Source organism: Mobula birostris, chromosome 2 (assembly GCF_030028105.1).
Source record: "Mobula birostris isolate sMobBir1 chromosome 2, sMobBir1.hap1, whole genome shotgun sequence".
Lineage (NCBI taxonomy): Eukaryota > Metazoa > Chordata > Chondrichthyes > Myliobatiformes > Myliobatidae > Mobula > Mobula birostris.
Genome location: NC_092371.1, coordinates 134,520,721 through 134,533,407, shown reverse-complemented (window position 1 = coordinate 134,533,407; position 12,687 = coordinate 134,520,721). Strand labels below are relative to the sequence as shown.

Genomic DNA, 12,687 nt, shown 5'->3' with positions numbered 1-12,687 from the left:
GGATTTCAGCATAATACTTCAATTTGTAACCAGCAACTTATCAAGATTCAGCCAAGTTTTCTTTTATTTTATATGCAATAGCTAAGTGTTTTTTTGGTGCTAGGAAAGTTGTATTAAATACTTGGAGCAAATCAGTCCAGGTATGTTAGTTTTTGGAGAGCGTGACACCTCCAATTTTTATTGTGCTTGAGCAAAAAAACTGTGTAAAATAAAATAGGCGTACCATCACAGAACAAGATTAAAGATTGGGCAGGTTGCAGTTCTGAGATCATAGCACAGGGAGATAAGAATGGGAAGAAGAGAATAATTATGGATAATTATTTTGGATGAGATTGAGACCTCGAGAGGAAGTGGACAATCATGGTGTGGTTCCAGGTAATGTCTTTTGCTGCTCATTTGTGGTTGTGGTTGAAGTCAGAGGTGACAACACAAATAGATGAAGGTAGAGCGGTGGATGTGGTGTATATGGATTTTAGTAAGATGTTTGACAAGTCATCCCATTGTAGGCTCATTCAAAAATTCATGAGGCATGGAATATATGGAATCTTGGCTGCATTGATTCGGAATAAGCTTGCTACAGAAGACTTGAATGAGAAAGTGGAAGAGTTTTGGAATTGGACTGGGTTTAATGTTGTCACATGTACTGAGGAAGAGTGAAAAGCTTGTCTTGAATACTGTTTATACAGATCAATTAATTACAGAGTGCGTTAAAGTCATACAAGGTAAAGCAATACATTGCACAGAATAACAGCTGCAGAGAAAGTGCAGTGCAGGTAGACAACAGGTCATAACAAGGTTGACTGGGAGATCAAGAGTTCATTTTATCAGACAAGGGAACTATTTTGATAGCCTTGTAACAGCAGGATAAAAGCTGTCCTTGAGCCTAGTGGTCTGTGTTTTCAGGCTTTTGTATGTTATGTCTGATATGAGAGGGTAGAAAAAAAGAATGTCTGGGATCAGCAGGGTCTTTGACAGCTTTACTGAGGCAGCGAGAATTGTAGACAGAGCCCTTGGAGGAGAGTTTGGTTTCCATGATGTGCCCACAACTCTGCAGTTTCTTGCACTCACTGGCAGAGCAGTTTCCTTACCAAGCTGTGTTGCTTCCAGATAAGATATTTCTCCATGCTACATCGATAGCATTTGGTAAAGATGGACAGGGACATGCCAAATTTCACCAGCCTCTATAAGAAGTAGAGGCATCAGTGAATTTTTTTGTATGGCCAAATCTACGTGTTTGGTCCATGACAAGTATTGGTGATGTTCACTTGGAGGCACATGAAGCTCTCTTCCTTGTTGAGCTCAGCAGCACTGACATTGATAGTTGTACGTACATCGTTCTGCCTTCCTGAAATCAATGACCAGTTCTTTTGTTTGGGAAAGGTTGTTGTCATGACACCATAAGCTCTCTTTCTTTCTATACTCTGACTTGTTATTTGTGATACAGCTTAGTGCGGTGATATCATTTGCAAACTTGTAAATGGAGTTGGAGCAATCACAAAATAATACCTGTATTTTCATACAAAACTCTAATATCTGTAACAAATGCTTGGTAATGCATTTTGGATCCTGGTTATTAATATTTTTTATACTCAATTTGATTGAATACAGATGGAAGAAATGCTTGAAGATAATCTAGTGACAACATATTCTTGAATCCAAGAATAAATTATTTCAAGGGCTGTAAGCTTTAAATTAAGCAAACAGTACTGAAAGGCTAAGAATTCAGGCAGCACCTGTGGATAAGAAGGTAGTGAATCTTGTTAATTCACTATTAAAACAGGAAGTCGCACAGGTATAAAATTATTTTTTAAGTAAGGGAAAAAGCTAGAGGAGATCTGGACAAAGCAAATATTGTTCCATGTTGAGCACAAAGAGACAGGGATTGATTGGATTTGCACAGTTCCTACTGTCACAGATTTGTTTTTGGGGAATGAATAGAGTTGAAAGAGCATTGTTCAAAGTGAGAACAAGTTCAGCCTGATGAGGATAGTTTGTGGTTGAGTAATTGGCTTACTATTGTCGCATGTAGCTTATACAGTGAAAAATTTTACTGCATTTTACATCCATGCAGATAATTTCAAAACATAAGTACACTGAGGTACTACAAAGGGAAAGCAACAGCAGAATGCTAACCAGAGACAATAAGATGCAAGGGTCACTGCAAGGTAGATTGAGAAGTCAAGTGTCCATCTTTATCATGCAAAAGTTCAATCAAGAGTCCTGTAACAGTCAGATAAAAGCTGTCTTTGAGCTTGGTGTGTGCTTACAAACTTTTCAAGCTGTGCAGTAGAAGGGGAAGAAGAAAGAATGACCAGGGTGGGAGAAGTCTTTGATTGTGTAGGCTTTTTTACTGGTACTGCAGGATGTGTGAAGAGTCAATGGGAGGGAAGCTGGTTTTGTGATTGATGAACTATGTCTGCAACTTTCTGCAGTACCTTGCAGTTTGCGGAAGATTTCACAACTTTCCGATAAAATGGCGGCATGCTAGATCGCAGCAGACTCTCTGAGTCTAGCAAATGTGTGTCTTAAATGCTTTTCTTGTGATTGCAAGACTCTGATGGACATTGGTAATACAAATTACTACAAGTCTGGTTCATTTGGTGAAAGAGCTGCTTAGCCTTGGTTGTTGTGTAGACCAGATCCTCATGCCATGGTAGAGTCTGTTACAGCCATCCACGAGGGGAGGCACTGGAAGCGGTGTGGGATCCGTGCTGGATTGGGGCATGCAAATGCAGGCTGGCTTTCCCACCTGTGCTGCTTTACAGTGTTCACTCTCGAGAAGACAAGCTGCATTGCTTTCATCTGCAGCTGACCCAGCACGAGTTGAGGAACTGCTGCATGCTTGTTCTTGCAGAAATGTGGCTTCAAGACAGTATCCCATGTACCATCAGTCTTCAGGCCATACCACTTAGGGACGTGCTAGTACTAATTTTGGCCTACATGTAGTGTCGTTACTATACTGTATGCACTGTGTGTGGTGTGTGATTGTATGTACTGTGTTTTGTACCTTGATCCCAGAGGAATGCTGTTTCATTTAGCTGTATACATGTGTATGCTTGAATGACAATTAACCTTCAGTTTAGACTTGAACTTGACCAGTTGCCATACCAGGCCATGATGCATCGAAATAGGATGCTTCCTATTGTGCACTGATAAAAATTGGTGACATGCTGAATTTCCTCAGCCTTCTAAAGAAGTAGTACTGGTGTGCTTTCTCTGTCATAGTCTCTATAACATTGGGCCAGTGTCAGCTATTGGTTTATATTTACAACTAGGGACTTGAAGATTTAATCTTCTCTATCTCTGCCCACCACTTCTTGAATTCAATGGCCAGTTCTTTTGTTTTGCTGAAATCGAGGGAAAGTTTGTTGTCTTGGCACCATGCTATTAGGCTCTCTATTTCCTTACTATACTCTCTGTTAGCACAATTTAAGATCCAGCCTGCTATAGTGGTACATCTGTGATGGGCTAGGGGAGGATGTGGCCTTGGAGGACACCAGTGTTGAGCATAATCCTGGTGGAGGGGCTGCTGCCTATCCTTACTGATTACAGTCTGTTGGCTAGGAAGCCAAGGATCCAGTTGCAGAGGGAGGTGTAGACTCCGAAGTTTAAGAGTTTGGAAATTAATTTGGAGTGAGATTGGACTGATTTAAATTCCAGGAAGCATCAAAGAATCCTCAGACCTTGAAGGATGGAAGTTGGGAATGTGAGAATAAAGTTATATTGGATATCCACAGTGAAAATTAGCCACTTCGGGTCAGGAAAGTACAACTTATTAAAGGAGGATATCTCAAGTTTTGCAGATGTAATGAATGGAAATGAAACAATAGGAAAGAAATAAGAGTCGAATTCGGAAGAAGTCTTCCATGAAATAACAATACATTGAAATGATGGGTCCATGGGAATAATCCTGCTTATATCTTAGTGAGAAGGTAGAAGCACAGTGAATTTTTGGGGAAACTGTGAGGTTGGAGTCCGAAAAGGGAAGGTCTTCAGAAGAGAAGTCATCAGGAAACATCTGGCAGACAATAGTTGGATATTTGAAAATGGATACATTGCCCTAAGGAAATACGAACAGATGAAAGAGTTGGCATTTACAGTGTTGCCTGACCTGCTGAGAATTTCCAGTGATTTCTATCCTTGAGCAGTACCGTGAAGCCTGTGACATTTGGAAGAGTGCAAAAACTACCCGTGTGGTACAATAGAATAGCATTGAATTGTTTTATCAGGTTACTCATTTTGTGTACTTTGCAGATAGACTCCACGTGTGAGTATGATATAATAATTTGGTGACTTTGTCTCAATTATATGCATTATCTTTATAGAGAACTATTGAAAGTTATGTGGAAAAACGAGTGGGAAGTACCTATGGACCTCCTGGTGGACGGAAAATGACAATATTCGTTGATGATATCAACATGCCAGTTATCAATGAGTGGGGAGATCAGGTAAAATATTCTTTGACTGCATATCATGTATCTCATGCAAACTACAATCCCATTCCCTCCTTGTTTCAGCAAGAACAGAGTTTCCCTGGTCCTTACCTTTCATCCCACCTGCCTCAGATTTACTGTTTTCAGCTCCAGCGTCCACAGCAGTTTCCAATACCAGTTACATAAATCTTCTCTTCTTTCACCATATGGAAGTAATCACTCTCTTTCCCCACTTTGCCTTTTCAACTCCTTCCCCTGCACCACCGTTCCACCCCTCCACCCCCCGCCACCTCCCGCCCCCCCCCCAATCTTATTGCACTTTTTCACACAGGAAATGAAACGTTTGTCTCTTTACCCACCATTCTGGGATTCAAGCAGTCCTTCCATGTAAAGCAGCAAGATACATGCACTTTGTTTCTGTCAAGTGTGCTTCATTTAGTAATCACAATGTGATATCTCCTCCTGATGTTTGTCCATCGTCGTCGATGAAGCCTTCGACACCATTAAATGGTGTCGAGACTAGCACTTGATTTGAGGGAGAGTTGCGCAGCATCAGCCTCACTCTCTCTTCCCAATTCCCATCTGGATCCAGTGGCAAGACAAGAGTCGAGACGGCTGGAGATAGGACTAGGCGCAGTGGATGATCAAAACGCCTTCTGTGTCTAGTCATGCTGTACATGTTCCATGATGCTTGCAGAGACCGCCTTCTTGACTGTTGGACCTTCCACTGGTCTCGTCTGCTCAATCCACCAGAGTCTGTGTCTGTCTTCACATGCTGGGATAGACAACTCCCTATCTCACCGAGGGTTTGAGTCCCATCGTCTACCCTCACCTGGTTTAGCCGGCTTGTCGAAGCCATTGCCTGGGGTGTGGCCGCTGTCGCATGCAAACAGCTACGGGGAGCCACAGGTAAGAGCTGAGTGCCAAGTGGGGTCCGAAGGTGGGCTAACCACCTTGAAAAGGACACGACATGTTCCCCCACCAGAGGCGCTACCCCTCCCTGACATCCCCTCCACTGGAGAAGCCAAATACAAATTGGGTGATAGATTTGTAAAGTGCTTTCTGCACTGTTACAAGGCCCAAAGCAAGTTTTTGCACAGCATGTCATCTTATGTCTTGGCACTTGGTAGCCTTCAGAGTCCTGTATTGAATTCTTCAACTTTAGACAACTTACTCTTTCTTACTGTCTGCATCAGAACTGGTCATTTCTGCCAGTCATTATTTTTGCTCGACTTTTCTTTTCCAATTCATCTAGTCTCACCTGCTAGGCATGTCTTGGAGCCTTGCTATGAACAATACATTACAGAGATAAAGTAGTCTAACTGACTATTAATTCACTTGTTATTGCCTTGCCAACCATGTTCCCTTTTTACTCACCGTCCATCCCCCGCTTCTCTGCTACACTGATTTGATTTTCTTTCTTTCCCAGACCTGACAGAGTGTCCCCAGCCTGAATGATTAACTGTAACTCTTTCCACAGATGCTGTCTGACCTGTCAATTGTGTCCGGTATTTTCTATATTCAAATGGGACAATGTTGTTTATTGAATGAATGAGCTCAGTGCAAAGTAACCTTAGTCAATTTTTCATGATTAAGTGCCGTACGTTGAAACTTTTAGATGATTTTAAGAAGTTAAGTATCTTTTTTTCAGATTACTAATGAAATAGTTCGTCAGATGGTGGAAATGCAAGGAATGTATAACTTAGACAAACCAGGAGACTTTACTAAAATTGTTGATGTGCAATTAATGGCTGCAATGATCCATCCAGGAGGCGGACGCAATGACATTCCTCAGCGGCTAAAGCGGCATTTCACAATCTTCAACTGTACACTCCCAACTAACTCTTCCATTGATAAAATCTTTGGTAAGCTCTGTCTAGTTTCTACAAGATCCCTATTTTTGAGCAGTCAATGCCACTGTCATTCTGATGTATGTTGAGCTCATCAATGTTCTGTGCTATTAATTTTATTGACATCTGGAACCTGTATTCTGGCAGGAAATTTCATTTATTAATGGGTTGAAAAAGCAGTTAACCCAAATTGCACTTGCAGCAGGAGACCTAGTTAACTTTATTCATATGACTTGCACCAGATGCATCCATCTGCAGCTCCTTGCAAACCATGCTAGAGAACTGGAGCTGAAGCTGGATGAACTTCAGCTCATATGAGAGAATAACGAGGTGATAGATGGGAGCTACAGAAAGCTAGTCACCCCTGAGTTGCAGGTGGCAAATAGCTGTTGGCAGGAGGAGTGAGCTACTGGGGCAAAGCCACAGAAACCAGGTCTCTGGCACTGAGTCTAGCTCTGTGGCTCAGAAGGGAAGGGGGAAGTAGAGGGGTACAGTAGTGATAGAGGATTCCATAGTTGGAGGAGCAGACAGAAAATGCTGTGGATGTGAAAGAGACATGCAGTTGGAGTGTTGCCTCCCAGTTGCCAGGGTCAGGCATGTCTTGGATTGGGTCCACATAGTTCAAAAGGGGGAAGGTGAAAAGCCAGAATTCGTGGTACACATTCGTACCAGTGACATAAGCGGGAAAAGGGATGAGGTCCTGAAGAGAGAATATAGTGAATTAGGTAGAAAGCTGAAAAGCAGGACCTTTAGAGTAGTAATCTGTGGATTGCTGTCTGTGCCATGCACCAGTGAAGGTTAGAATAAGATGACTTGGCAGGTGAATGCGTGGCTGAGGAATTGGTGCAGGGGGAGGGGTTTCAGATTTCTGTATTATTGGGGTCCCTTCTGGGAAAGGTATGACCAGTACAAAAAAGATGTGTTACACCTCAACTCAAGGCTGTCCTTGGAGGCAGGTTTGCTAGAGCAATTGAGAGTGTTTAAATTAATTTGCCAGGGGGATGGGAACCAGCATGGTAGATCAGAGGATGGGGCAGTTGGTATTCAAGTAAATGCAGTGTGTGTGAGACTAAGGAAGTTTAGGCAGATGACAGGACAAAATTGCAGTTAGTGGGATGGTTTGAAGAGTGTCTTTAAACTAAATAGTAGGTTCGACAGTTTGGAAAATAAGGATAATGTAAAAGGGATGGAGAGTGCAGGGGAGATTACAAAAGTCTCCAGAATAAATGAAAAAACAAAACATTTAGGAAGGGTTATGAATTTAACTTCTTGTAACATGGGGGAAAATTGAAAAGGGTGAAAAGGTTGAAAACTTTCTTAGAAAGTTGCAAAGGTTCAGCATGTCATCTAAAACTTTGACAAACTTCTTTAGATGTGTGGTGGAGAGTATATAACTGGTTGCATCACAGCCTGGTATGGAAACACCAATGCTCTTAAATGGAAAGCCTTACAAAAATTTGTAGATGTGACCCAGTCTATCACAGGTGAAGCCCTCCCCATCATTGAGCATATCCACATGGACTGCTGTCACAGGAAAGCAGCAACCACTATCAGCAACCCCCACCATCCAGGCCATGCTCCCTTCTTACTGCTGACATCTGCAACAAGGTACAGGAGTCTCAGGATCCACACCTTTAGGTTCAGGAACAGTTATTGTTCCTCAACCATCAGGCTCTCGAACCAGTGGGCATAACTTCACTCAACTCCACTTGCCCTTCACTGAACTGTTCCCACAACCCAAGAACTTTTATGTTCTCAATATTTATTTTTTATGATTCTTTTTCTTATTTTTGTATTTGCACAGTTTGTTGTCGTTTTGCACATTGGTTGTTTATCAGTCTCGTTGGGTGTGGTCTTTCATTAATTCTATTGTTTTTCTTCTATTGACTGTGAATGCCCACAAGAAAATGAATCTCAGTGTTGTACATAGTGACCTTTATGTATTGTGATAATAAATTTACTTTGAACTTTGATGAATACAGGGCTGAAGGTGTTATATTTGAATGCATACAATACACTGAATAAGGTAGATGGTTTTGTAGCGCAGTTAGAGATTGGCAAATGTGACTTTGTGGGCATCTCACATGGCTGGAAGAAGATTGTTGTTTGGAGCTTAACATCCAAGAATACACATTGTATCAAAAGATCAGGCAGCTAGGCAGAGGGTGTGGGGTGACTCTGTCAGTAAAAAATGAAATCAAATCCTTCGGAAGTGATGACAGAGGATCAGGAGATGTAAAATCCTTGTGGGTAGAGGCAAGAAACCCTTTAAAACAAGATGAGGAGGAATTTCTTCAGTCAGAAAATTGGTGAATCTGTGGAATTCATTGCTACAGAGGCTGTGCAGGACAAGTCATTCAATATATTTAAAGTGGAGATTGATAGGTTTTTGATTAGTCAAAGTGTCAAAGGTTACAGGCAGAAGACAGGGGAACATGGTTGAGACAAATAATATATCAGCTATGATGAAATGGCGGAGCAGATTCTATGGGCCTATATCTGCTCCTATATCTTATGGTCTTATGGTTTTATTAGGTAAAAATAAGTGGTGTGGGATTTAGTTTAAGGCTAGTGTTAAACATTAGTTACTAATCTTTTTGTTTAGTTGCACAGCATATTTCCCAGAATAGAGAATTGTTTATGGAAGCTAAAGTTTAGAAGGTTGCTCAAGGAAGAGGTCTCCCACTCCTTTTAAAAATCTCCCATAAAGCCTTAAAATGAGCCATTAGGTGCTGAAGTCAGCATGGCATTCAGTTTTGATGCATTCCCCTTTATTGAAAATACTACAGTTAATAACTGCACTGTCATACATATAAAAATGTTGTTTTAGACAACAGAGCCACACCACCCCCTCTGCCTACCTGCCTATCCTTTTGATACTACGTATACCCTTGGATGTTAAGGTCCTAACTGTAATCTTCTTTCAACCACAACTCAGTGATGCCTACAACATCATACCTGCCAATCTCTAACTGTGCTCCAACATCATCTACCTTAATCTGTATACCGCATGCATTCGAACCTAACACCTTCAGTCCTGTATTCATCACCCTTTTCAAACAGTAGCCAGGATGTGGGCTATAAATTACAGCAGGAGACAGAAAATGTATGGCAAAAGGGCAATGTTACGATAGTCATGGGGGATTTGAATATACAGGTAGATTGGTAAATTCAGGTTGGTGCTAATTTTGGATCCCAAGAGAGAGAATTTGTAGAATGCTGATAAGATGACATTTTAGAGCAGCTTGTGGTTGAGCCCACTAGGGGATAGAGCTGTTCTGGATTAGGTGTTGTGCAATGAATCGGATTTGATTAGGAAGTTTAAAGTAGAGGAATCCTTGGGAGACAGTGATCATAATATAATCAAATTCACCCTGCAATTTGAGAGAGAGAAGCTAAAGTCAGATGTATCAGTATTTCAGTGGAGTAAAGGGGATTACAGATGCAGGAGAGAGGAGCTGGCCAAAGTTGATTAGAAGGGGACACTGGGAGACATGATGGCAGAGCAGCAATGGCTGCAGTTTCTGGGAGGCACAGGATAGATATATCATAAAGAAGCTGTATTCTAAAGGCAAGGTGACACAACCATGGCTGACAAAGGAAGTCAAAGCCAACATAAAAGCAAAAGAGAATGTGTATTATAGAGCTAAAATTAGTCAGAAGTTGGAGGATTGGGAAGCTTTTAAAAATCAACAAAATGCAACTAAAAAAGACATAAGGAGGGAAAAGATGAAATATGAAAGTAAACTGGCCAATAATATCAAAGAGGATACCAGAAGTTTTATCAGATATATAACGAGTAAAAGAGAGGCAGGAGTTGATATTGGACCACTGGAAATGACACTGGAGAGGTAGTAATGGGGGACAAGGAAATGGTGAATGAACTGAATAAGTATTTTGCATCGGTCTTTTCTGTGGAAGACACTAGCAGTATGCAGGAAGCTCAAGAGTGTCAGAGGGCAGAATTGAGTGCAGTTGGCAGAAGGTGATTGGGAAGCTGAAAGGTCTGAAGGTTGATAAGTCACCTGGACCAGAATGGATTACACTTCAGGGTTCAGAAAGAGGTAGCTGAAAATACTGTGGAGGCATTAGTAATGGGCAATCAACAATCACTAGATTCTGACATAGTTGTGGGGGGACTGGAAAATTGTAACTATCTCTCCACTTTTGAAGAAGGGAGGGAAGCAGACAAAAGGAAATTATAGGCCAGTTAGCCTGACTTCAGTGGTTGGGAAGATATTAAGGATGAGGTTTCGGAGTATTTGGCAACTCATGGTAAAATAGGCCAAAGTCAGAAAGGTTTCCTTAAGGGAAAATCTTGCCTGACATATCTGATGGAATTCCTTGAGAAAATAAGAAGCAGAATAGACAAAGGAGAATCGGTAGATTTGTGTACTTGTATTTTTAGAAAGCCTTTTTCTAGGTGCTGCACATGAGGCTGCTTAACAAGTTAAGAGCCCATGGTATTACAGGAAAGGTAATAACATGGATAAAGCATTGGTTGATTGTCAGGAGGCAGATTGGAAATAAAGGGAGCCTTTTCTGATTGGCTGTCAATGACTAGTGGTGTTCCGTGGGGTTTGGTGTTGGGACTGCTTCTTTTTACATGGTATGTCAATGAATGGGATGATGGAATTGATGGCTTTGTGGTCAAGTTTGTGGATGTTACAAAGACAGGTGGAAAAGCAGGTAGTGTTGAGGAAGCAACGAGGCTGCAGAAGGGCTTAGACAGATCAGGAGAAGGGGCAAAGAAGTGGCAGAAGGAATACAGTGTCAGAAAGTGCACTTTGATAGAGGAATAGAAGCATAGACTATTCTTTAAATGGTGAGAAATCCTCAAGAAGCCGAGGTGCAAAGGGACTTGGCAGTCCTCGTGCAGGATTCTTTAAAGGTTAACTTGCGGATTGATATGGTGGTGAGGGAAGTAAACGCAATGTTAGCATTTATTTTGAGAAGACTAGAATATAAAAACCAAGATGTAATGCTGAGGCTTTATAAGACACTGATGAGGCTTCACTTGAAACATTGTGAGCAGTTTTGGGCCCTTTATCTAAGAAAGTATATGCTGACTCTGGAGAGGGTTCAAAGATGGTTCGTGAAAATGATTCCAGGAATGGTTGGCTTATCATATATGGAGCATTTGATGGCTCTGGACCTGTACTCACTGGAACTTAGAGGAATGAGGTGGGATTTTGTTGAAGCCTATTGAATGTTGAAAGGCTTAGATAGAGTGGATGTAGAGAGGCTGTGTCCTATAGTGGGTGAGTCTAGGACCAGAGGGCACAGCCTCAGAATACAGGGACATCCATTTAGAATAGGGATGAGGACAAATTTTTTTAGCCAGAGGGTGGTGAATCTGTGGAATTTGTTGCCGCAGGTAACTGTGGAGGCCAGGTCATTGGACGTAGTTAAGGCAGAGGTTGATAGGTTCTCAATAATTCAGAGTGTGAAAAGTCACAGGGAGAAGGCAGGAGATTGGGTTTGAGGGGGAAATGAATCAGCCATGATCAATTGGCAGAGCAGATTCAGTGGGCTGAATGGATTAATTCTACTCCTATGTCTTATGACCTACTAGCAGAGTAGCCAGAGGAAACCCATGCAGTCATGCGGAGAATATGCAAATTCAGACAGGCAGCACAAGAGGTCTATGTTACTTTAGATGGGCAGCAGCAATTGGAATATTTTTCATCAGTAATATTGAACTTGAATCTACTTCTATTAAGTTCTTATTACCACAGTTAATTATTAATGCAAACAATAACAATGATTTTTTTTTATTCTTTTCCAGGAGTTATTGGGAATGGATATTTTCAGTCTTCTCGAAACTTCACCCCTGAAATTTGTAGAGTGATAACAAAACTTGTAGCCACCAGCAGGATCCTCTGGCAGTGGACAAAGGTACCAAAGCTGTTGTAGATAGCTAGTTTAAAAATATAGAGAATATTGTGGGCATGATGAAATAAAATTTCAGGTCAAACATAATACCTACAGGAGTAAAATAAATTACAGCCATTTACAATTGTAAACATATTGAGCATTTCAGTTTATTCTGCATTCTATTTTTATATGAGCAAAGTTCAAATTAAATTTATTATTGCAACTTTCTCACCAGGCTCGTTAGCTAACTGGGCTAACAGCCACGTGACTCAACGGTGAGAAGGCCACCTTTCAGAATCAGAATCAGGTTTATTATCTCCGGCATGTGTCGTGAACTTTGTTAACTTAGCAGCAGCAGCAGTTCAATACTATACATAATATAGAAATAAATAAATAAATAAATAAATAGTAAATCGATTACAGTGTATGTATATTGAATAGATTAAAAATCATGCCAAAACAGAAATAATATATATTTAAAAAGCAATATACATCCAGGGTCAGTGTGATTTGGGGTTCAACTGGAC

General features: G+C 41.1%; 1 protein-coding gene across 1 annotated transcript in view; it reads left to right on the top strand.

Annotated features, from left to right (window-relative positions):
* LOC140210924 (dynein axonemal heavy chain 8-like) overlaps positions 1-12,687 on the top strand; it is a 504,855-nt gene that overhangs the window by 308,986 nt on the left and 183,182 nt on the right. Inside the window, exons 52-54 of the mRNA XM_072280194.1 lie at positions 4,326-4,448; positions 6,085-6,298; positions 12,072-12,181. Of these exons, the coding sequence (XP_072136295.1) occupies positions 4,326-4,448; positions 6,085-6,298; positions 12,072-12,181 (447 nt within the window). The remainder of the gene's footprint in view (positions 1-4,325; positions 4,449-6,084; positions 6,299-12,071; positions 12,182-12,687) is intronic.